We start from the raw sequence: 26,622 nt of genomic DNA on the forward strand, positions 1-26,622 counted from the left end.
AGAGTAAACTGTCTTGATCTCAATGAGTAGATCAGTGTTTCTCAACCTTGGCAATTTTAAGATGTGTGGACTTCAACTTCCAGAATTCCCCAGCCAGCCATTCTGGGAGTTGAGGTTCATGCATCTTAAAACTGACAAGGTTGAGAAACACTGGAGTAGATGAATCTGGGATTGTGATATAGGTTAAGTGCTTTTTGCATGGTTAGTGTTTTTCAAGTGCTTCTGCATCTTGAATAGAAGTGGTGGAAATCCAACGGGAAAAGATGCATTTTCTGAACATCATGGTTCACTTTGTCTGTGTATGTATGTATGTATTCGATATATAAAATCTCATGCAAGTGATGCTGAGTGGCTTACAAAGATTAAACCACAGGAAACCTACCACATATAACCCCTGGTGCCCAAAGATAAACAATAATCCCACTCACCAAAAAGACACAACAGAGCTCATCTACCCACTTGACCGAAATGCCTGGGGAAAAAGCCAAGTGTTCAATGCCTTGTGAAAGGCTAGCAGGGTTGGGGGATGCTGTTCCACAGGACAGGTGCTGCCAGTGAGAAGGCACAACTCCGATGGCCAACAAGATGGCATTGTTTGATAGAAGGGACCCAGAGCATGCCCCCTCTACTAGATCTGGGGGCAAGCAGGAACAATAGGAATACGGTGGTCCTACAAGTACCCTTTTCCTATGATCTGGTGATGACCAACACCTTGATTTGAACTCGGAAGCTTACAGGGAGCCAGTGCAGCTCGCAGAGCAGTGGTGTTACATGGACATCATGAGGAACTCTAAAAACTGCCCACACTGCTGCATTCTGGACCAGCTGCAGCTTCTGAGTGCTCCTCAAGGGTAGCTCATGTAGAGCACATTACAGTAATCCAAATGGGAGGTGACTGAGGCTTGAGTCATCATAAGCAAGGCCTCCCAGTCCAGGAATGGACACAATTAATGCATAAGATGAACCCATGCAAAAATCAACCTAGCCATGGCTGCCATCTCCTCTTCAACCAAGAGCCATGGGTCCAAGAGGATCCTCAAATTGTGCACCAACTCTGATTGGGAACCCCCAAGGCAGAGTTAAAGATGAAAAATCTCCAGATCCAGGGGACCTTAAAACCCACAGCCACCTGGTCTTCCCAGGGTTGAGCTGAAGCCTCCTATCCAAGTTCCCACAGCTTCCAGGTGTGGGAAAGAACCTTGGTGGCATCACCTGGTTGGCCCAGGGAGGAGATGTACAACAGGGTATCATCAGCATACTCATCCCATGCTGATGGATGACCTTGCCCACTGGCCTCATGTAGATGTTAAATAGAAGTGGGGAAATGGTAGAGCCCTGAGGCATCCCACAAAGCAGTTTGTTATATGGTATATTTAATTTATCTGGTTTCTTATGAGCAACTGTATCATTTATTTTGGGAATTTGCTCCTGAAGTTTTGAATGCTCAGTCCTTCAGGGTACATAATGGAAGCAGGAGCAGAAACCTTGAATTTCCTATCCTTGATTTAGAGAATACTTTTCATGCTGTTATTGCTGGACTTTTCAAAATGGCTTTCACTTTTTTATTGTGCATCTCACTGTAATGTTTCCACGTGAATATGCACTTGGAAAAAGTGGGTCTTTGGTTAAACCAGACAGCTCAGTTAAGAAAGGGTACTTATACTTATGGAGTGTAGTTACAAACCAATGATTTGTAGCTATATAACTAGGTCTGTGTTTTGAGAAAAGAAGTCTGGGTGTTTGGGAGAAGTGTAGAAGTACATAGCTTCCTTTGTGTAGTTTGTTAATGTATTGTCTCTTCGATTCAAGATATGAAACACAGTAGATTTTTATTTTTGTATTCAGTCCCACTTCAAAATGAAAACCACTTTCATACCAACATGCATGCATGTGCTTAGCCAAAGATGTGCCTCACCAGTATGAACTCAGTCTCCCAGACAGAAACTTTGGAATGACACATTCCTCTTTATGATGAAGGCTAATTCATGTTCCATTCAGCTCATTCAGGGCTATTGTTGGCCATGTCTGGTTCACATTTGTGCTCAAGGGCAATAGCTGAAGGTTTTGTGTGTCTTGCTCTTAACTGCAAAAGACACATAGATGGATGATTCCTGCCAAATTTCCACAAGGATATTCAAAGTATCAGTAGAACAATGACATCAACTGCTGGGTAGTTCACCATATGAATTCAGAAGACCATTGCTTGTGACTTAATTGAAAAACCAAGAATCTCTAGACAAAGTTTGGCTAGATTGGAAAACTTTATGGGTCTTCAAAGGTCAACCATACAAGCTATGCATGTATATCTATGTCAAACATCTGTTTGTCAAACATCAAACAATCCATGGCTCAGAGCTGGTTGTTTGGAGTGGTGTTATCAGCTCTGTAAATAAATAAGAAATAAATCAGAATGTGGCACTTACACCCTCCTTTGGCTTTCAGTGCAATGAGAACTACAGAAATAAGAACTACAGTGTTGCAGTTTGGTAATTTTGACTTTTGGAGAATAGTGTTATGGGGAGGAGTGCCTTTGTGAGAGCCATGTATATCATTGGAGGATAATCCCAAACTGCTGGTGGAAAAGAATATTTTCTACCACCAATAGACATAATCAGAGGAGTATTGTAACTATATGCAAGTCTAGCATTCTACCCACCAGCTGGAACACGTTTAAGAAAATGAAAAGTTGCCATGGAGAGAAGTGTCAGCTTTAGAATTGATGACAGGTTTATTTGGTATAGCCTCCTCTATCTGTTATTCTCTGGGTGGTCTGCAGATTGCATACAATCCTTAAGCATCCTTCTGGTGGTTCTGGAACCCCTCAGTGGCAAACATTTAGCCTCAAGAAGACAAAACTGAAAGAGGATGTGATATTATTCTTCACGACAGGAGGAGAAATCACACAGTTCTCTCATTCTTTACCTTTCCAGAGAGCAAAACATGGGATAATGTATTTCAGGTTTCAGTTGAAAGTTAGGAAAAGTTTCCTAATGGTCAGAAGGTTTGACAGTGGAACCAAGAATTCAAGTAGGCTGTGGGTTTTCCTCCACTGGATGTGATCAAGCTGAAGCTAGAAAGCCACCTCTCAAGGATGATTTAATTTGGATTCCATAATAAGGCAGAGGTTGCCCTCAATAGCCTAAGTGTCTCCTACCAATTCTACATCTCTAAAATATGGCAGTAAGACTTTTCCATCTCCATTTTTAACCCCATAGGCTCTATGAATAATTAAAGGTAAGGGTACAACTACCTTAGATTGAACTCAGTTGCTAGTGACTTCATGGACATATCCATGAATACTGAAGCAGTTCTCCATTGCTTTTTTTCCCAGATGCTATTTTGATTCCCCAGTCTAATGTCTATTTCTGGGATTTCTTTTTGGTCTCCCACCCAAACACTAACCAAGTCTGACCTGCTTAGCTTTTTTGGGAGCTCAGTTGGCGAGGTATTGCTAACCTGCTACAACAATTAATCTATCACCTCTTTAAAAATACCCCAAATGATGTCCAGCATTCTTGCTCCTATCTTCTCTGGTGATGTATACAAATTATGTGCAAGAGGGGAAGAAGCTAATGGTGTCACGCTCCTATTTTCATGTTCTCTTGACCCACCTGTTTGCTGTTTATCTCCTACAGCTGCATGTAAAGAAAGCAAGCGTCCCTTGGAAGTTTCCCAGCACTCAGAGGAAATGGGCCTCATTCTGGGCATTTGTGCTGGAGGACTGGTGGTATTGATCATCCTTCTGGGAGCAATCATTGTTGTCATTCGGAAAGGGTAAGGAGACATTTTGAGGACTTTGCTCTTGCTACCATGCAGGCAGTTCCACCCACTTTCCAACACATGTACCTCTCTTTGGATCTGAGTCTGATTCCAGTTCCTCTTGGAGACCAGCAGCTTGCTCTGGTGGAAGAAGAGAAATGCTTGGAGAAGAGGCAGTCAGATCATCTATGGGGACTTGGGCAAATATGCTTGATTTGCTTCTTAGTAGGGCTGTGCAGTGCTTTGGATTTAACGTGGAAGAGATGAAATGGAATCTGAGAAATATGAATCCAGCACCCAGTCTGCAACACATCAAAGGTGCTGCATGATTGTGGAAGCAGATACAGCTGCTTTACTGCATCACAGGAAGGTGCTGTGTTTATGTTTCCATGGGTTCCAAAGTAATTCTTCTGAATTTAATCTGAGGCATTGCACAGCCCTACCTTTTAATACAATTCAGCATCATTCACTTTATTCTTGCTAGATCAGACCAGGGCTTATCTATATACCATGCTTGTCACAGCATGAAGATGCTTCACTAACTATTTTTTGAGGACATGTCCTCATGACATAACCTTCATCTCAATGGCAGCTTGCTGCTGAGGCAGGCTGAAGCTGGTCTAAGCTGTTCCAGCATGAAAGTATGTTTTCTCCACTCTTATGGCAAAATAATCTCTCATATAGCCATTTGAAGGTGCATGCAGGATGAGTCCTTGGAGCTCCACAATTAGCTTGGATCCAGATGGTCCAGCAGATCTACTGGGGGACCACCCTTCCCATCTGGTCAATGGCCACCTCAAAGGTCATTTTGGCTGTGGTTACAAGAGGGACAAGTCTTGTATAGCCTATTTCTTTTTTTGAAGTGTGTGTGTGTGTGTTGGAGATGGGAATACTGACTTTATGTAAGACAAATGCAGATCTACCAGAAGGTCAGTGTTCCCTTTGGTAAGCAAAAAACAAAACAAATAAACAAAAACACAACAAAACAAAAGAAGGAATTCCTTTATGGACCCCATTTAAACAAAGGAGCTTCAATTTTCCCTAGCACGCTAATTATATTAATTTAACCTGAGACCATTCAGAATGGGAGGCAATCAGGACCTGTTGGAGGAACTCTGCAAATCATCTGATCAGAAAATGTCAGCGTCTCTTTCACTGACCCCAAAGAGCTCTTAAAAGAGCCCTTTGGTCCTTGTTAATAAAGAGCTTTCCCTGGCTTTTTGACAGACACCTTTTTTGGAAGCCAGAATTTACTGCTGGTGATGCAGAGCAACAAACCTACCAGATAACCTCTTTGCTTCTCCAATTGCTAAACAAACCAATCTTCAACAAGGGGGAGGGGTTAACTCTCATGTTCAGGGACGTGATTGGTGGTGGCACAAGGTGGGAGGGAAAGAACAGCAGAGAAAGCACCAATTGCTGCCCTGAAACTACTCCATGTTACTTGTTGTGGGGGCAGCACATTGACTGGTCTTGTTACGGTAAAGGTAGGTTGTCAGGGCAACATTTTTTTCTACCAACATCTGTCCTTCCATCTGCAAGGTAGGAAGAAAGCACATTACTGTTGCTTTATAGGAGAGCCATTAGTCCAGCATTTTGGGTTTTTGCAGTAGCCGGTCAGATGATGCTTGTCTTCCCCAACTGGTCTGGGAACTGGAACTGCCTTTTCTATGGGTTTTCCCACTTTGAATTTTGTATTGCAATTGTCCAAAGAAAAAAGTATGGAAAGAGGTGTGGAGCAAGTGAAAAATGTTTCCAGTTTTCATGCAGAATTGGGGGAAAAGAAACACGTGTGCAGAACCATATTGGTACTGTATTAATGAAAGAGAAGTTGATTTGTTCATGCCTAATCATCAGTGATAACTAAAGGTGCAGGCTATTCTTTTCTGCTCCTGCTTCCATATCTCTAGTGCAAGTTTTAATTCTGATCTAATTGAATCTTTCTCTTCCCCTCTCCAGCAGCCATTTCATGAATCCTAAGAGATCTTACTCATCTGTCTGCTTTGAAAGGCCACTTCTGGGGTCTTACTTTTTATTTTTTCAGGATAATTTGTTTTTTTTAATCCCAAAAAGTATTCAGCAGATTAGATGCTTAGTTTTGTTTAATGCCCAAGGTGGCAAAGTGATTTTTTGCAGCATAAAAAAAAAATTAAAAGCTTGCCTTGATAACACCAGTCTCTGGTGACTGGAGAGAGCCTTTTTGCTTTTTCATATCATTTTTCCACAAGCACTGGAGAGGTGAAAAAGAAAGAAACAGGGCTGCTGTTACCAAGATAGGCTTTTAAATCATTCTTTTTAAAATGCCAGTGTTCATCCCACCTAGATTTCCTCTGTGGTTCAAATCCAAAAACCAATCCCAAAAGACATCTAGGTAAAATTCTTTTACATGTCTACCTCCAGAATTATAGCCAGTGAGGGACTATGGCAGAATATAAATGCAAGCTGTTTAATAGGATTACTTGATAGGGAACAATCGTTGTTAAGTTTATAGCCCAGTGTTTCTCAACCTCAGCAACTTTAAGACGTGTGGACTTCAATTCCCAGAGTTCCCCAGCCAGCATGCTCTGGGAGTTGAAGTCTACACGTCTTAAAGTTGCTGAGATTGAGAAACACTGGTCTAGCCTATATACTAACAGCCCATTTAAAGGCAGAGCTGTCAGGGCTAGGCTACCAGTACTGAAGGATGAGTGGGAAGGTATGCTTAATAAGTGAAAATAAAGTGGGTCTGAGTACTAAGTGGAGTGGGATGATAGGAAATATACTCTTTTGCATGAAGGGAGCTGATTTGGACATACTTCCAAATTTGCAAGATTTACAAGGCATTAAATACTTGGCTTTGCCATCAAGCCTGGGGCCCTTATGGTATGGGTGAGCCTGCTTCTTGGTTGTATTGACTGTACAATATTTGATTATTCTCAGCTGCTATTTTATGCTGTGTTATGTTACTTATGTTTTTAATTATTTATTGTGCTTTCATTCTGTTTTTATTTTGTTTTAATTGTTAGCCACCCAGAGTCATGTATATGAGATGGGTGGCCATATAAATTTATTGAATGAATGAATGAATGAATGAATGAAATAATTAGTTCTCATTCTCCAAAAAAAGGTATGAATTGGGTAATATCTCCTCTGTAGCTACAGATCCTCTTTCAAAGCACATGAGTAAATTCTCTCTCTCTCTCTCTCTCACACACACACACACCCAGTAGGCATTGTCTCCCTCATTCTTAATCTTTCCCCCATCCTTTCCATGCTTATACCCCTGCCTTTGTCTCTTCAGAATAACTTAGTTTTCAGGAGTTTCTGGAAGGCCAAGAAGGGGGAAACCAACTTAATTTGTAAAGGGAGGCTCTTGCATAAAATGCGACTACTAAGAAGCAGTGCCTGTGAACCTCCACCCCTATATCTTGTGGAGATTTTCAATCTGCAATCTGGAAATTTACACTTCTGAAAGGTGGCAGTTTGGGGAAAGCACATGACCCTTGAGTTGATGCCTACATCTACATCAGCGGTTCCCAACCTTTCTGGCACCAGGGACTGGTTTTGTGGAAGACAATTTTTCCACGGACCGGGAAAGGGATGGTTTTGGGATGATTCAAGCACTTCCTCTTTTTCCTGACCTTTTATTCTTTTTTCTTCGTGCCATTTGAAGATAGCAGCCAATGGGCTTGCTTTCTCTGACAGGAGGCGGAGCTCAGGCAGTAATGTGAGCGATGGGGAGTGGCTGTAAACAGGCTGGAAATTCACTTGCTCACCCACCACTCACCTCCTGCTGTGCAGCCTGGTTCCTAACAGGCCACGGACTGATACCGGTCCGTGGCCCAGGGGTTGGGGACCCCTGATCTACATAGCAAAAGTGGCTTAAAATGGGAAAGCAATAAGGGGAGGTGGTTAGGGTGCACTGTACTGCCACATTGAACAGATATTTTTGTGCTTAATAGATCACTGGATTTAACCAGTTTTGTTTTCAATTAGCATCTGGTGATCACTCTTTTTCTCCCCCTCCATATGTCTTCATCTGTATGTCAAATTCCATCTCTGGTGTGTCTTAGAATTTCAACTTCTTCATTGTGGAAGCACGTTGCAGGATTGTCACTCCCAGCTAGTAATTTAGAATCGAATGTGATATAGTATATTATTTCATGCCAGATTTTAATAAGGTCAACCCTCATTCATTCAAGCAGCTGCTGCCGCTGCCTAGGTTGGCAGAGACTCGGTGCCATCTTTTGCATGCAAACGGTCCCGGGATCAGTGCTTGGAAATTTTAGATTGCGTTCGATAGTCTGAAATCCTGGAGCACTCACACCAGTCAGCTGAGGGGGACCATTGTTCTGATTTGCCTCTAAGGCAACGTTTGTGATGCTCACTAGTGTTGAACAGAGGAATTATTTTATAGCAAGCTCTCATTTGGTCTGACGAAAAAAGAAATTTTCCTTTTAAAAAACTTCAGAGAAAAAGAGAATCTCAGAGAAATTCTCATGGTGTTTTTGTCCTTATTTAATTAGGCGCTTGCTAAGGGGCAGGTAAGATAAAACTCTGTACAATCCTTCTTCTCGAGAAACCTACTGCTTCCATGGCTCTCTTTTTCATTAAATCCCAAGGGAAGACATTAAGAGTGAACTCCCTGCTGGAGCATATTCGATAGCTGCAAAGAGTGAATCCTGTCTTTGAGAAATGTTTGGAGATTTTCTCCTCTTCCAGGAAAAGTTTGAGGAAATCATTCACCAAATTTCTCTGCCCGCAAACTTGATGGAGAATTCCAAAATGCTATTTTGCCCAGGTCTGATATGTATACCAAAATACATATTCTACAGAGAGTAACGTGGGGTGGTGAACTGCTATCTACATTAGAGCACACAAGTCATTTCTTTGTGTAGTACAGGAAGCTGTATGCAGTTTATTTACATGGAATGGAAATTTGGATGTGTTTCCCAATTTCAGAGAGGACTGACCTGGGAGTTTCCCACTGATATGGACTTTTTGCCAACAGCATCATGGTCTTTCAGCAAGGAGAGAAAACATTGTAGTAAGTTCAGCTCTATGAGGCAAAAATGTATACAAAACAGGGCTCTCTATTTCTGCTTGTGCACGTATACTGGAAGAAGCATGGAAAGTGCCTTAAAGTGTCCCTTGAACTAATTTAGAGAAGGGCTAGGTGAGGCACTTGCCACAATGGCTCTGACCCATAGTTGTTTTAATTGTCATAATTAAGTAAGTTTTACACACAGTTAGAATAGATGGAAAATTAGAGATTTAAATCACAGGCAGAATCCCCATGGAAAGAGAATAATCTCCATAGTTCCTAATTCTCCACTTGGAGAAGTTGAATATGGAAAGCAGTGTGTTGGATAGGACCTTCATCTATGGATGATCGCTGGATAATTTTCAGCCTGACACTCTTTCTCACTGTCTGAGCAATTTGTGGTTGGGGAAAAATTGAAGGGGTGGTGGTGCTCTGTATGCTTCTTGAGCTCCAGGGGGAAAAGTGAGATTGTTTCAGTGAGAAAATCGATAAACTAAGTGTTCATGCATAGTTCAGAACTAAGCTATCACTGTCCATGCATAGGAGGTAACAAGCTGAGAATGATAGAGGTTCAGCTAGCATGCGCCTCCCCACTCGTCTTCCTCGTGTGTAGAGCTTAGACATAATTATAAAAATTTGAAGGGGCTCATAACAAGAGCATTATCGGTGGATAGCTCTTAGTATTCACCATGGGAAATTAGATACTATATGAATGAGAACATTGCTGAGGTGATTTGAAATTAGAAATCAGTACCATGGAGAGCTCCAATGTACCCTTGGCTCCTTTTCAGCATTTCCAACAATCTTTTGGTGGCCACATGGCTGGCTTTTGATTTTATTTTTTCTCTGTTTGGGGAATGTTGGGGAGTTTTCTTTTTTTTTTTAAACTATGTTAAATCTATGCACTGCCATTTTTATGAGCTTCCTGCCCCAGAATGTAACCAGCAAGAATCTTGGGCCAAACTCATTAGAATTCTTCTTGTTATTGTCCTTAACATATCTGTAGGGCACAACATTGGGAAAGGCTGTCTTACATTGATGCCTGGGAAGACAGCAAACAGAATCCATGATTACTGGACAATGGCTGGGACTCAAAGGATTTATAGACTATACCATGTATTTTTAGAAGTACATAATATCTATGTTAACTACAGTAACAAGGCTGGACATTCTTTGTGAGTCCAAGAAAAAAGGATGAATTCATGCACTCATTAACTCTTGTAGCCAGAAACTACATCTGGTAGTTAGAAATTAGGCATTAATAATTAGAGTGGAGTCTCATAGTTTTATTCTACCCTGTGTGTGCATGTGCACACTTCATGACTTAGCCTTTTGGATGCATTAGTATTCCAGGTAAGCTATTTCTGCTTTTGATTAATCCAGAAGGTTTTGAGCAGTGAGCATCAGTAAAAGACCAGTGTCAACTTTTTCTTAGACTTAGCAGAGCTATCCTGAGTATAGCTGCTAGTGTCACCAAGAGGCTGCTTTGGGTTGCTATTGAACTAATTTCTCAGCATGGATCTTGCAGAAGGCTCAAAGCTACAGATCAAAGTCTGGCAGGAAAGCTGGTCAGCCATAACTGCTTCATATGCCAACTATATTTCATTCATTAGCATTCTGCTTGGCCAGGCATGGTTCTCCTGCCCTTTAAGGATCATTAGTTTCCAGCAAAGAGCTGCTTTGGAGTCCTTGGTGCTCTCTGAGCTTTGTTGTTTTCTTGCAGACATTTCATTGCCAGACTAGGCAACACCTTCAGTGCCAAGAGCAAAGAGTGCAAAGAGCTGCTTTTCCAAGATGCCCACCAGGGAAAACCAGGTGTCAATAGGACCAGTCAGTCAGGTTGTTGGGAATCTCTTAGCAAGATGCTGAGATTGAGCAGAGGTGCACATATCCAAGGCTCCTATGGGTTGGTCCCTGCCCTGTATTATATTGAAGTTGGTATTGCCATTCAGCCTTCTTCCTTCTAAACAAATGGGTGCACAAAAGATAGAATGGAATAGAACTGAGCATGAGAGATCAAACCCTTGGAACCATAGTTGTTACTTTGGAGCCGGTAATCTCAGAACTGATCGGAGGGTTAAGATTTAATCTTAAAAGGAGACCATGATATGGTGTGAGACTTAAATGCTGTGGGACTGATTATGTCGTAGCCTTTCTTTGGAGTTTTCTATATGCACAAGATTCCAGAGTGAGGGTGTAAGTACACCTCTTACTTTGACTGAAAGGTAGTAGTCTGGTAGCACCATTTCTAACTAACAGAAAGCTTATGCCTTTTAATAAAATTTGTTAGTCAAAAAAGGTGCTACCAGGGTCCTGATTTTCTGCCATCATAGATCAAGACAGATCTTTTCCTTTTGTGTCTACTTTGATTGAACATTCTGACAAATGGCATCTACAGGTAGTCCTCGACTTATGACCATTTGTTTAATGAGAGTCTGAAGTTACGACCGCTTCGGAATGGGCGCTTTACGGCCAGTAAAGCACTTCTGAGCATCGCAGAACTTTGCACCCCCCTGGTCACATAATTGCATTTCAGGCGCTTGGCAACCAGCTCACATTTACAACTAGTTGCAGCATCCTGCAGTCATGTGATTGCGTTTTGTGACTTTTTTGCTGTTTACTGGCAAAAAACACCCACTGGGGAAGCTGGATTCGCTTAATGACTCCAGTGATTTGCTTAACAACCTGTGATTCACTTAATGGCCACTGTAAAAATGGTTGTAAAATTGGGTCCGGTCACATGGTGACTCGACTTACAACCGCAATGACTTACAATGGAAATTCTGGTCCCTGGTCCCAGTTGTGGTTGTAAGTCAAGGACTACCTGTAATGACTGAAGAAAATCAGATAGTAACAGTATACTATTTGGGAGCACGATCACCGTCAAAGCCACAAAATAGACATTAGTGAAAAAGGTGTTGTGTGTAGGTATATATGAACTCTTTGTCTCAATATCCAATTTCCAGTGTGATTCTTCTCATCTGAATTACATTTGAAGAATGGTTGGCTCAACTGTTTGAATGTGTTGTATTGTTAGAATACTTGCTGAAATCCCTGAATTAAGAAGTTGCTGAATCCATAATCTTCTCAGTCTACACGCCCAGGCTGGATAGCCACAAGAAAAAGATTAATGCTGCCAGGGAAAGTTCTGTGTAGATCGGCCTTCTCTAAATTAGAACTCTTCAGCTGTTTAGTCCTAGAAATCCTAGAGGACTCAACCAGTATATCCAATGTTCAAGAACAATGGGCCCTATAGGAGATCCAGTTAGGAGAAGACTAAAGTAAATGTAAAAACTTTATTATTTTATGTAGCTAACTAAATATGGCTGGGAAGACCATGAAAAGACTAAAGCGAGGGACAGAAAGTGGAGAAAACAGAGAGTTGTATATGTTTTTTAAAAAATAAAATTGGGTCCCATGGGTTTTAGGGTGACTAAATGGAAACAGCTGCTCTAGTCATATTGCACAGAAACTGATTATATGAAAGGATACAAACCAGATGACATTTCATGTAGTAAAGGAACATTAATGCGTTTTGGTTTGTTTCTCTTGATGAGGAACAATTATATGCTTGGAATGTGTTGAGATTGTCTGCCAAACTGTCAATAAATATTTTATGCACTTCTTTGCCATTTTCCAGAGTGATGCCACCATTTAAGTCTTAATATAAATGTTTGACAGACAGAAGGGAAAGAGAAAAAAAAAACATGTGAAGCTGTGATGAGATTTCACGCAGCAGAGTCTAAATCCAAGGGTTCAACTTCATGTGAACGGGATATTTCTCTTTGTTCTGCACCAGCTGTATCTTCTATAGCAGTGTTTTTCAACCTTGAGAACTTTAAGATGTGTGGGCTTCAACTCTTCAACTTTAAGATAAGTTGAAGCCCACACATCTTAAAGTTCCCAAGTTTGAGAAACACTGTTCTACAGGGATACATGTATCAATTGAGGAGAGATTTGATTCATTTTAGGATTTTTTTAAAAATAGTTTTCTAATGCAGTGAGCAACCAGGCCAATATTTGTACTTTGGGGGTAATATTGGGATCCCTATTCCCAACTGTGGGCTGTGGGAGCAAGCACAGACATTTTACTTTCCCGTAATGCCCAGATGAACTGATACTATGTTGCATGCTGCATGGCATTATGGGAAATAGGAAAACCTGAAGCTAGGGGTTGAAGGAGAGAGGAGTGGGACCCAAGACAGTGCCATTTTGCCCAAACCTACATATGTGCATTAATACTTCAGGTAGGAATGAGATTCTATCATCCATGTCAACCTTTCTCAACATTTTGACCCTGGAGGAACCCTTGAAATTTTTTTCAGGCCTCAGGGAACCCCTGTACATTCAAGCTCAAATATGGGCCAGAAGTTACAAAATTATTACATTCATTTCATGGGTAGGCCTGTCTATATGCATTAACAGTGTTCTTAAACTGAAAATAGAAAATGAAACTTACCTCTTTGATGTGAAGTTGCCCGAATTTGAAATGATTTTTTAAATTAATCATGATCTCCCAGGGAACCCCTAGTGACCTCTTGTGGAACCCAAGGGTGCCACGGAACCCTGGCTGAGAAACTGTGATCTATGTGCTATGCCTAATTAGCCAAGTTGTTTGACAAAGCCAACTGAGTATTGTGTACTGGCAATTTATACGACCAAAGAGAAGGTGGCTATTATTCTGCAAATCTTTGACTCTCACTTTCCCACTTCTTGTTACAGTCACTTGGGACAAAAGGCATCTGCTGGGAATGATGACTGTACTACTGATAAAAGGTTGTTGAGTGTGTCTTCCTCCATCAGTTTTTTTCCAGTCTGGTGCTCTCCTAATATCTTGGATCTGAACTCCAAAAAAACAATGCTACTTTGATTATTATCAGACTTTGGAATGCCACTCTTAATGAAATCTTTTTTTTAATTTCCTAATGATATTTGCTGACATTTCCATTCACAATTGTTGTAGGAAAAATAATAGTTTTGTATTCCATTACTGTGGTTATTTCAAGCTATGTTGTAGTTTGGCTCCTCAACTTCCAATTGGATGTATGACTTATATACAATGACTTATATATTGTCCATAGAAAAGCCATTCAGGTCTTTTATTTCAATTTTTTGCATCCATGGCAGGACTTGTGATTAACAAGGGTATGTAGAGCTTTGAACAGGCTATAGTAGAGATGTACCATCATGAACCTTCAATCCTAGTGCACTTTTAACAAAGTGTAATAGCCCCCCATTTCCAAATGGCAGCTGGAATGCCTGCTCAGAAGACATACTTATTAAATATGGATTTTATCTTGACATGTTAATGCTCCCCAAAGTAGAACATCACCTCCTTGCAAACTCCTTGAAATTAATTATGAGGGAAGAGGAAGGGGCGGAGTGGGAGAAGCGGTGATGCAAGTGGATGGACCCATGTCATACACATGGGTGTGCTATCACATTCTCTTTTTTTCTTCTGGGTTTGGGTGTGAGGTTGGTCAGAAGGGCTGCAAAAAAGAGGGCTTGGGGCTCCCTGTAGCCCTGGAGTCATGGATTGCTTCATTCTGGTCTGTTCTGTGTTGTACAATGGGGATGAAGAATGGGGATTAAGTAGAAAGATGTATTCAGGGGAATAGTGCTAAAGACCTCAGAATTGCCATGTTGATATGAAGTCTCCTTTTTGCACTGTTTGTGAATTCAAGGCCTTCTTGTGAGTACTTTCCCAACACTTTTCCCAGCAGTTGAGACGTAATACGTACTTTGCCCACTTGTTTAGCAGAGAGAGAGAGAGAGAGATAATCAACTTAGGCAATTTTATATCTCGTTTGCACCATGTACTTGATTTCTAGGTATTTATTTCGCAGAGTGAGCCAAGCACTACAGTACTGGCAATTCAAGAATGGTTCCATGGCTGAATTGCTGCTCATTTTGCAACAAAATAGGGACATTTATGAAACTGTTGTGGGAAGGAAATGAGGATGTTCTGGCTGTTCATTCCTGGGCTATGGAATATAATAAGCAAAGGCACATGCTTTTGCTTTTGTTTGTACAGAGTCCTAGAAATTAGATGCTCTCCATATGGCAAATTTGGCTGGCTTCAATAAACTCCTCCAAGACCTCTTTTTAAACTAGAAATGCTAAAGGAGTAGAGAAGGATGAAAGATACGTTCTGGGTTAACTAATTTGGGGGTTGCATCTGATGCAAAAACTGCTACTAGTAGTTTTATTGTTTAATATATCTTAGAGTCGGGTGGTCAATCTTTTGGTTGCCTGTGGCTGTACTTAATTTTCTGGCTGAGGGCAGATGAGGCTGCAGTGGCTAGGATGATGCCTGCATCATGCAGATAGACAGATTTTCCTGGCTGGCTGTGCTTTTCCTAGCCCTGCTCAATCTATATGCAATTTTTCATGTTCCCCATTACATAGTGGAAGCACTGCTGCTGTTTTTCAGCAACTCTGCCACCAACATTCAGGGGTGCTGTTAAGGAGAGCTCTATGGGCTTAACTACTGCTGTGTTGAGGTACATCTTGGTTTATGGTTCCAGCTTCTTCCTTTTTTAAAGGTAAGAGGAGCTATGGATTGCCCAAATGCAACGAACAGAGAGTATTTCCAGGTCAGATGGGAATGATTCCCGTTCACTTTCCAATGCATTAAATATTTCCGGCAATCTGGGACATTCTGATTTTTTGATTGCTGTTTGATGTGCTGAGGTTGTCTGAAACGAGATGCGTTCCTTCAGTTTTAGGATAATAGACCAGATGGAAAGCTTCATTGGGGTTGAGGAATTTGCATTGCTGCTGAAGGGGGAATCATCTCTCGAGAGCTGCCTGCTGACATGGGTGGGGCTAAAAGCAATGATGGGCAGGCTTCTCTCTTCTTTCTGCTGTTCCTAACATCCCCTTCCTCTCTACCCAGTGGGCTTCTGGGAATGCAAACAATCACTCATGCAAAGGATGCACATCAGTTTTTATAAGGGTTTTTTAGAATGAGGCCCATTTAGGTTTAGGGTGATCGGTTGCTTATCTCCTGATTTAAAGCTTTGGCTGGTGACCTTGCTTGCTGTCTGACAGTAAGCACCTATTGTGATGGATTACGGTAATGCAGCTGATTCTCAGGAAGGAGGGAGCATGTTCCAAGGAGGGGAGCCAGATAAGAGACCACACAGCCTGGAGTTGGAACATGGGAAGACTAGGAGGTTCAGAGTAGCCCCACCCTAGAGCCTTCCCAGGTTATTTGTCCTTAGGTTAGAGTAGAGTAGGTTTAGTCTGGCAAGATTCTGTCTACACAGTGTTAGGAAATAAAGAACTGAAGTTTGGCTGGACTGATTCTTTGTCATTCTTGGACTGGGCCTGACATCTATGGAAGCTGCTTGCCATCTCTACCCAACTGCTTTGTCAATGTTTCTTCCCTCTCTCTCCAGCACCCCTTCCCCTCTCTTTGCATGGGCAATGGCTTGGCCCAAATAACCCATCTTTTCCTTTATTATCTGCCAAGAAAAAAGCTGCTTATGCAATATCTGCTTTTCTCTTTGTTTGCACGCTTGCCAGGAGGAACTACTATTCCTATTCCTATTACCCGTAAGTAATTCTCATTCAGTTGTCCTTGCTCCATTGCTTGCTGCTCCCAACTATTTTCTTTCTTTGTGACATGAATGTTTAAAGTCCCCCCTCCTTTTGGGGATGGAGGGGTACAGAAATGGTGATGTTGAATGTTGCTTGAATAAAATGGAAATGCTTCAGAACAGGGGGAGTGGGGGGATGAGTTTGCAGCTGGAGAGAATCAAGATTCCCGTTAGAAAGCCAGATATGTCCGGGGTGCATAATGTGTTCCATTTCCACTGAACCTACTTTGCCCAGGATGAAAGCCAAGTGTTGGAAATAGTCCAGTTTCTTCCAAAAAAATGGGGGGGGGGGAAAGGTGCCCCTTTTCCAAATCAGTCCAACTGTAGTCGCAATAGCCCTCAAATACATCTCCTCTTTATTCCTTAAATGCCATCTTTTGATGTGCTCCTATCCGACTTAAAAGGTATCAAAAAGAGATAAAGACGGTAACCCCCCCTTCTCTCTGCACTCCCCAACTGCCCCCATTGTTGTTGTGTGGGTTACAGGGCTGTCCCAAGGCAACCTGAGATGAAGGACAAGATGGTACCTGTATGTTCCCCGTACATAAGCTCACAGATGCCCAGTTGAATTTTGGTTGTATATAGGGAGATGGGATAACCTGTCTTGCTAGAACTGAGGCAGCAAACCAGTTAGGGATTGTGGCAGGCACACGGACACACCACTGCTTTCAAGCAGGGGAGAATATCTCCCCAACCATCTGCTCTCTGAAGCAATTCCCTCCCTCTCCCTAATACTAGGACCAGCAGTGTCTGTAAGCCAAAGGGCTGACAATGAGGAGTGGGAGGTGGAGGGGGGACTTTCCTATTCCCCTATTCCAAGTGGGAGAATCACTGGGGGACTTGGCACTCATTAAACAGCGTGTAGCAGACACAGAGCACCAATTGGATCTAGCCAGGTCCCCAACCTTTACTGCCAGTGAATCCAGCAGGTACTCTGCCTCCCCTATGCCACACTTAACTAAACTTGAAGTACCTAACCACTGGAGGGCCTGTACTCTGGCACGATGTCATGCCCACCCCTCAGCTGTCCTTGCAGGCCGACGCAGGAAGATTCCTTACCTGCAGAGACAAGGCCCCTGTGACTCTGGACACACAGAAATGACAGAGCAAGTGTTTCTCCAGTGCCTGATTCATTCATACTAGCCTCATCTCACCGTTGCTGCATAAATACCCAGGGCGCACAGGGCAATTCTATATCTCCCTGCTGCTTTCGGATACCAACCCTGCTACAACATACAATGTTGCCAGGTTCTGTGCAGCAGCGCTCAAAATTTGTGCCATAAACTAGGCTTAATGAGCATCTAATTTGTCATACTAGAGTGCTCTGTAATTTGATAGATATAGTCTGCCACATAACAACCTCGTGTGGCGGAGAGTGATAGGCGGCAGTATTGTAACCGAAAACTCTCCCCACGACCCAGGTTCGATCCCAGTGGAAGCTGGATCCTCGGGTAGCCGGCTCAGGTCAACTCAGCCTTCCACCCTTCCGAGGTTGGTAAAATGAGCACCCGGCTTGCTTGCTGGGGAAGGTGACGACTGGGGAAGACAATGGCAAACCACCCTGCTATAGTCTGCCAAGAAAACATTGCGAAAGCGGCATCCCCCCAGAGGGTCAGACATGACTCGGTGCTTGCACAGGGGACCTTTCACCTTCCACAGTCTGCCACATACGAATCTTTATACTCCCCTACAGCTGTCTAATGCCCCTACCCCTCCTTTTAGATTCCTTTTAGACTTTTTGAAATATATATACTTCCTATTTTATTTTTTAGACTTCGATGTATTTTCTATGCTTTTTAATTGACTGTACCCACCCTCCTTATGCTGGTCTTTGACCATAATAAAGATTTGATGGATTGGGGGCCTTGAAACTCTTTCTTTCAAACTAGCTGTTATGAAGTCTTCACAATCGTTTCTGATCCTGAGCTTGGCCAAGTTCATTGTCATCTCTGGATGTGTGAAAAACAGGGAAATTATTTGAATCTGGTTTCTTCTGCATTTACCAGAATGGAACTTTCAGGAGCATGAGGCTTTCTGAGCTGGTGGTGGTAACTAAGACGTGGGGAGATTTTCAAGGGTTGCATGAAGTCAGTGCGGTACCTAACTCTACATTTGCTTTTAAATGGACTCCTGAGAGTGAAGAGTTTCAGCTGACATGGAAGTATTTGCATGTACAATGAAAGCTTTTTTTGGGGAGTAGTTGCACTGTAAGCATGGTGATTCTCTTTTTACTTACACTACCAGCATGACTTGTTGGACTGAACATTCCCATGTTGGATTGAACACTCAAACATAATATCTGAATACGGTGTTTTTATAGGTTTGCAATAAGATCTACATCATTTTCTCCCATTTGTCTCTTTCCCTGTGCCAGAAATTCAGAGAGAGAATAAAAATGCAACTAAATAATAAAAATCCCAAATGATACATGGTTTAAACTAAAGAATAAAGCTTTGTGAGCCCTGACTTTTGGCTTTGAACTGAAAACTGATTTGCAGACTAAAAGTTCCCTGTAAGAACTGAAGCAAAAGTTTTAATACAGCTGGGAGCAATGAAAAGCAAATTATGTAAAGTTGTAAGTAACTGAAGAACTTGGCTACGCTTAAAATCACATTGGGAATAGAATCAATAGTATTGAACAGACGTAAGTGCCGTATTTCAAGATGAGGCAATGCTGTGGTTCTAGAATATTTTTACAGGCATCTGTGGTTGAGTGCTTTTATAAAGGACTGGTGGGGGGGCGGTGTATGTAGGTATTGTAGTTGTTTTCTTGCCTTTGATTGAGAAATTTGTTACTTTTTTTTTTTTGACAAGTGGCCCTAGCCCTCAGACTCATTCAGTATATTTTCTGTCAGTATGTTTATTAAAAGCACAAGGGAAATACAGCTTCATTAAAAAATAAGTTTTTAATGCACCAAATGGATATATTCTCAGTACCACCATCCCATGAGGTAATGTTCTCTTCCACTTGAGCTACAAGGGAGAGGGATATGGCTTCATTCAGAAATCATGCTGTTTTTGGTTTAGCATGATGTGCAAATCCAGCCATAGCAGTTTCGAACTATGACTTTTTTCTTGGGGTATTTGTACATTATATTGTCAAAATATTCTAATTATGTCATGACTTTATTGATGTGTGAACCAAGATTGCTTGATAAATCTTCAGGGGAAAATATAAATATAAAGGAAGAGAGACAATATGAGAGAAAAATTGTTTATAGTTTTAGGGTACCACTGTAATTTGACTGGGGTGATACCTTTGCGTATCATACCTTTGCGTATAGAAATCAGGAGCTAATCTGTGTGCCTCGTTCATCACTTGGCTTCTTATTCCTTAACACAGCCTTATCAACAACCTCCCTCCACCTTGTCTCTGAAGGCTGAAATTTTAAGGGTGGGAATCCTGATATGGAATTATGGAGGAAACCAACTGCAGAATGCCTATTATCTTAGAGAAAAAGGTTTTGTTACCTTGAAAATATTTTGATTTATAGAACTATCAGTATATAAATTGCCTTCCCTCTCTTATAATATCTCTTTATGCAGGGACATGTCCCTTAATCTTAACAAATAGCTCTTAATTAAATGCATTGTTTAGGAATGATCACAGAACAAAGCACACTTTTTCAGATTTCAGATATTATCAGAACTTAACATTTAAATTTATCAGATAATCAGGATAGACCCAACACATAACACAGAGAAAAAGGAACGTCCTTTTAAATACATAATCATGCACAAAATAACTCAAGAAACGTTGATCTAATTGTTCTGACATTTGTTTTTTGTACCACTGTTGAAAAATAACCAGTCCAAATGCTGACAAAGAACACATATCAAACGTCCACTGCTGCCCATCAGGGATAGATTTATCTTTCCAGTGTTGGAATAATAATACTTTTGGCTACATGTGTGAAATATGCATAGCTCTCAGTATATTAATATCATCCAAATGCTAGAGATATAACCTAGATCCCCTTTCTCCAAGTTGGCTGTTCTCCAGATGTGTACATTTTAGTTCCCAGATTCGTCAGCAATAGCCACATATCTGGAGGGCAGCCAGGTTGAGGAAAGCTGGCTTAAAAGATCATGCACTTCTTTAACAGATAGCAATTCTTTTATAAGCAACAATCAACCTCAAACCTGACTGACAGTCTGATGAATTTCAGATCAAAATGTAACAATAGTAGGTAGACCAGACAGGAAACATGACCAGATGAGCTAATTCTACTTTACTGAAAAGCGACATTAACAGAATCTTGCAAGTCTGAAAGTACTACTTTCCCCTCGTCCCCTTTACAGCCCCAGAACTAGGGAGAGTCTCTTCTGAGCCTCTTACCTCATCCACATTCCTGCTGCAGGCTGAGCTGCCTTTTATCTGTCTGTTCCCTTGGCTGCATCTCTTTGCCCTGTGCCCCAAGGCCATTCCCACATACCATTACATCATTTGAAAGTTTTGCCACTATTAAAGGCTTAGAAAAAGTAATTGGAGTGTTGTGGGCAGATTACTGGTAAAGAGCCAGCTTGTAGTTTTGATGAGGTAGCTCTACCCTTTCTGACCAGGATGAAACTCTGTTAGACAGAAGTTGGTGTCCAGAGACAGCAGGATGCCTGGTTAACTAGGAGGAGGCATAATTCACCTTTCTGAAGCTTTGGTGGATACTGTAAAGCTACATGCATCTATCCCAGTTTTGTAGTGTGAGATTAGCACCTTGCCAGTTGAGATTGTCCAAGCTGCCCTTGTGTTCAAGATCAAAGGCCACACAGTGATTGAATTTTTAACGTAGGACCCTCAAAACCTAGACTGACATCAACGTTAGCTCACTGAGTAATTGGGCAGTTCCTATTTCTCACCTTACGTATCTTATTGGATTGTTGTAAAATGCCATTTGAGTTCCTGGAGGAAAGACAAGACAGAAATTGAATGAATATATAAATAATAAATGAGTTGGCTGGGAATTCTGGGATCAGCAGGAAAAACATGCCTGGGGGGTACCAGATTTGGAAAAGCTGATTTATGGCTTCTGCTTAAAGTGATTATACCCATGAACATGGCATTAGGATAAGCAGTGCATGAGCGTTCTGTTAATTCTGAAGTTGGCTCCATTTTTGATAAAAATCAAGAATAGTCAAGAAGTTCAGCCCCTTGACTTTTCTAAGGTATACATCCACAGCAACTTCAGAAATTGCTTCCATTAACTATAGCTGTGAGATACCCCCAATTCTTTTGTTTTTTTCCTCCTCTTTCCTCTATTTTCTTCTTCTTCTCTCTTGTCCTTCAGGAATCTGCTCATAGAGAGAATTCAAAGTGGACTGCATAGTGTAACATTTGCCTACTTTCCTTCTCTGTAATCTTCCACTAGGAAACCTGTCAACATGACCAAAGCCACAATCAACTATCGCAATGAGAAAACACACATGATGAGTGCAATTGATCAGAGCTTCACAGACCAGAGCACCCTTCAGGAAGATGAGAGGCTGGGATTATCTTTCATGGATACTCACAATTACAACAACAGAGGTCAGTTTCAAATGAATGCATAACTGCCCTGATCTGAAGTAGAGCAATGAAATTTATATTACAGGGTAAAATAGATTTCATTGGTATTTCTGTTGGTAGTACAGTGAAGTTAGGGTTAGAGTTAGAGTTAAGCTTCCTTGTCTTTGAAAGTGAATTTCATATGGGTTGAATGCTTTAGGGAAACTTTTAATAGTCTTATGTTATAATGGGGACTGCCTGCCAGGCAGGGCTGTCCAAAAAGTCAAAAGCAGGGCAATCAAAGCCTTTTTTTAAATGTGCATTGCAACACATGTGAAAAAGAAGCAGGGCTTTGATTGCGTGGTTTTGGCCAGCTTCTTGATTTTATACACCGCTCTGAAGATTCCCCTGCTGCCAATTTTCGGGATAGAAAATTTCTACTGGCAGGAGGGTGAAAATAGGGCTAGGCTTTCCTGAAGTCCGTGGTTCAGTTTAGTGCAGGGTTTCTCCACCAGGGTTGCATGGCACCCTACGGTTCCGTGAGAGGTCACTAGGGGTTCCCTGGGAGATCACAATTTATTTAAAAAATTATTTCAAATTCTGGCAACTTCACGTTAAAGAGGTAAGTTTCAGTCTTTATTTTCAGCTTAAGAACACTGTTCGTGCATGTACAGTATACAAGCCTACCCATGGAACGAATAGAATCATTTTGTAACTTGAGGCCTACATTTGAGCCTGAATGTGCAGGGGTTCCCTGAGGCCTGGAAAATACTTCAAGGGTTCCTCCAGGGTCAAAAGGTGAAGAAAGGCTTATTTAGTGTGAGAGTTAGGTTCAGAAAAAAACCAGTGCAGGTTTTTTTCCCCGGATCTCTCTCAATATACTCCTACCAGACTTTTTGTGGATTGCTACATGGGTTGGATCTTTGGAAGTGTTATCAGTTTAAATTGTCAGTGCTAATCTTTGCGCTGTGCATAGTGTTATCTGATAAACCTGATTACAATTCATGCTCTTGTGCTCCCAGCTCAGTTGTGTAATCAGACAATTCCTTATCTTAAAATTGCAAACTCACATTTTAGGTTTTTTTCCCATCTCGTTCCTACTCTCAGGGTTCAACACCTCTTTGAGTTAGGCCTGTAGTCCAATCTTTAGAGATTTTAAATTTTAAAAGGCTTAAAATGCTTCTTTTTTCAGGACCTTTATGAAGGTGGAAAAACCTCCTCCCTCATTATTTGATATATATTAAACCTGTTATTCCTATTAAGAATTGCTTATATTGAGTATTATACTATATTAAGATATGATGCCATTGATTATTACATAGTTTCATTGTGCTTTATATTATATATAGTTTTGGTTCACCTGAACTGCGCTTAGTCATAAACTAAATTATAACCAGACGTTTTCTCACAGTTCACCTGCCAAGAGATGCAAAGAGCCATAGGCCATAGTGCACTGCAGAAAAAAAACACCATCTGTCCTCTTTGATGCTACTTCTCATTCAGTTTGATGAAGGAAATCTTGTTTTTGACATTTCTTTCAAATGAGAAAAGAATTGCTCAGTTCCAATTGGCCCAGCTACTCTGCTTTACATGCCCCCCCCCAACTGCCTGATTGCTGGGCACTGCGATTCCCATCACCATTTTGGCTTGGACTGTGAGAAAGACTGGACATCTGGTCTTTTGTTGTTTGTGTAGTTAAACTGGAATATAGAATTCCTGGGAAATCAGTAGATCAGTCAGCCAGGAATTGTGCTATTTGATGGGTGTACACCTTATGTATGTCTCTGCATGGTGGTGTGCGTGCAAGTGTGTTCTGGGGACATCATCAAGTAAAGAAAGTGCATCACATATACACACACACACACAAATATAGAATGGGGATGGGAGAGAGAAGAGGCACTTGGTTGGAGGGTAGGAATGGATAGGAAAGGAGCCAGACGCACGGACACAGATAATGAGGGCAGGTAGTGCTGTTTCTTACTATACAAATGCAGTGGAAAGGGTATTTACAAGATTTTATGTGTATAGGTGTTTATCTATATGTATTTCTGTCTACAGTGACTGAACAAATGTATGTACTCTAATACCTACTTAATACTTGGAACTTAACTAAACCACTTAACTTTCTACTACTTTGCTTATAATACAAATGGCTTTGCTGCTAGTTTCTTCCTCCTTCCACGCTACCTTATCTACAGGTTTAAGAGTCTCCCCTTAATACGCTCTTGCCTGCTTAACCTGCACGTGGCTGGCTGGGGAATTCTGGGAGTTGAAGTCCGCACATCTTCAAGTTGCCAAGGTTGAGAAACACTGCTCTAGAGTTTAGGGCTGCCTTCTCTTTCGGCTGACTCTTTTCTGCAGGTTCTTCTTCAGGTTGAGCTGTCTGGATCTTCCTGGATCTTCTCCAGATCCTCTGGCTTCTCGCTTTCCCAGTCATGGCCTCCTCTGCTCCACAGCTTGTCCAGCTATGTCTTTGGCATCTCCTGCCAAACGTAGGGGTGGGGGGGGGGGGACCTCTTCCAGTCTACGTGCTCTGGCTTCTTTTATACCTTTGTTTTGAATCCTACGTGCCCACCTGCAGGTGCTTCTAAGGCGTTTAAAACTTTTCCCCTGCTTTCTCTGCAAGTTCCTGTGTGCCTAAACTGGGCAGCTAACAGACCGCTGCAGAGAAAAAAATTGTGACCTTGGTGGTTTCAGAGCAGTTCACCCTGCCACACTCTTTGTCTGTCAAAACCAATTTGGTGAAAATTGGGTTTAGATGAGAGGAAAGAAAGAAAGATCCAGAGCCACAATAACTGTGGTTCAGACTTGCCTGCTTTGTATTTAAAATCAACTCTTCCAATCACTCAGGCGGACTTCTGAGAGGGGGGTTGTTTGACACAAGCATATTGATCTTCTATTTCTCTGACAGAACTATCGATCTCCCGGGAGATCGATAGTCCTGTCAGAGGAAGCCCATGGTAATAATAAAACTTAAGGCTAAATAAATAAAATAAGACAAAAATAAGGTTTCAGACCCCAACTCTGCCCTGCCGTATGTTCAGCTGGCAATTGCTTTTCTTGCTGGTGGATGATTCTCGCTGGGAGGGGAGAAGAAGGTAGGGAATCCAGTAACCACTGCCTTGAAACGATCCTGCTTTACATGGGGTGAGGCCAGTAAGACTGCAGAGGTGCAGTAAAAATCAGCTGTTGGGACGGCAATTTATGCCAATATACTTTCCTCCCAACTTCAAGGACCGGAGGAAAGCACATTAATGGGGCTGTGAAGAAGAACCTTTTGTTTGGACTGCCTGACTTCTCCCAAGCAAACATCCTGCAATATATGGCTGGCTGGGGAATTCTGGGAGTTGAAGTCCACCCATCTTCAAGTTGCTAAGGTTGAGAAACACGGATACAGTACATGCCTCTTGGCTCTCCTTAATTGAAATCCAGGGCATTTTCTCTGTCTTCATGCCATTGCCATCTTGCATTTTCACCGGCCTTCTTTCAAACCTTTTCTTTCCAAAGGAATGCTACCGTGTGATGTTAGTTTGGGTCTTTTTCTTTTGAACGATAACAAAAGTGTTTCAAAATGATGAGAAAAAAAGGAGATGGAAGCAAGAGGCAAGAGAGAGTGATGGCTTGTCCCTCCTTTTCAAGTTATTCCTGGAAAAGGAAGACTTGCTCAGGCCCAAGGCTAATTCGTAATCCTGTCTCTCAGGGCTGAGAAGCTGTGGTCCCCATTGCTCCGTTTTCTTATCACACTACTGATACTCAGAGAAGAAAAACAGGAACTGAAAAATCCCCTTTCTGGTGGTCTTAGGACATCACTGGATGGACGGCTGAGTTGTAGCCCATAAGCTACAAATATTGCCCATCCTTGCTGCCAGTTATTTCATATAAACTATAAAATAACTGACAGCAGGGATGGGCAATGCTATATTTATATTTTATTTTTATCCCATTTTTGTTCCAGGACAGCTTGCGTGAAGATTGTCCTTCAATTTTTCCCCACCACAACAACCCTTGAAGAAAGTTGCACTACGAAAGTGAATGGCTCAAAGTCACTGGGGGTGGCTGGACTTGAAGCTGGGTCCCCCCAGGCCTATTCAACACTTGAATAATCATGCTACACTTGTTTAGAGCAGGGATGACTAGCTTCAGTGACCCTAGTGACCTTGTGGAAGGGGCCAGGACACCTCTGCTACATCTTTTCCACCCTTTCTTGCTCATACATACCCAGACCTCATTCATACCAGGATGGTTTGCCTTCTCCATTCCGGATCAAGATGGTAAGGAAAAATGGATATGGATTCTGAGTTATATAGAGTGGCCCTAAGTGGCACTTTGGCCCATGTATGGTTTAAAGGATTGCCTGAGTATATGCAGTGAGTTTTGGGTTGCTCCGTAGCAGATAACTCCAGAGTTTGCTACAGGATACATCATTTCGAATGCAACCTGCCTATGGAATCCTGATTCACTTTTACCATCAATACTATTTGAAATTCTAGGCAAACTCTCCTAGTTTTGGCAGCAGCCTGCAGCCAACAGCATAAGATATGCAGGATCAAGACCTATCTCTGTGGATATGTCGAGTTTGCCTTTTGTTTATGCAAATGGGTAAAAACTGATCAAAATCTTGCCACTGGAGCAGCAGGAAAAGTGAGCATTTGCATAATTTGTCTTTCAATACATTATGTTATTTCCCCTAATATTCTAAATACAGAGTAAATATAATTGAAAATAAGTAATTAAGAGCGTACAATGGGATGGGATGG

At 41.7% G+C, this 26,622-nt stretch overlaps 1 protein-coding gene across 2 annotated transcripts in view; it reads left to right on the top strand.

The window, feature by feature from the left end:
- PTPRU (protein tyrosine phosphatase receptor type U) overlaps positions 1–26,622 on the top strand; it is a 339,403-nt gene that overhangs the window by 241,520 nt on the left and 71,261 nt on the right. For both annotated transcript variants that reach the window (XM_063312343.1, XM_063312344.1), the window contains exons 14-15: positions 3,636–3,774; positions 21,750–21,907. In XM_063312343.1, the coding sequence (XP_063168413.1) occupies positions 3,636–3,774; positions 21,750–21,907 (297 nt within the window). The remainder of the gene's footprint in view (positions 1–3,635; positions 3,775–21,749; positions 21,908–26,622) is intronic.

Source organism: Candoia aspera, chromosome 10, assembly GCF_035149785.1.
Source record: "Candoia aspera isolate rCanAsp1 chromosome 10, rCanAsp1.hap2, whole genome shotgun sequence".
Classification (NCBI taxonomy): Eukaryota; Metazoa; Chordata; class Lepidosauria; order Squamata; family Boidae; genus Candoia; species Candoia aspera.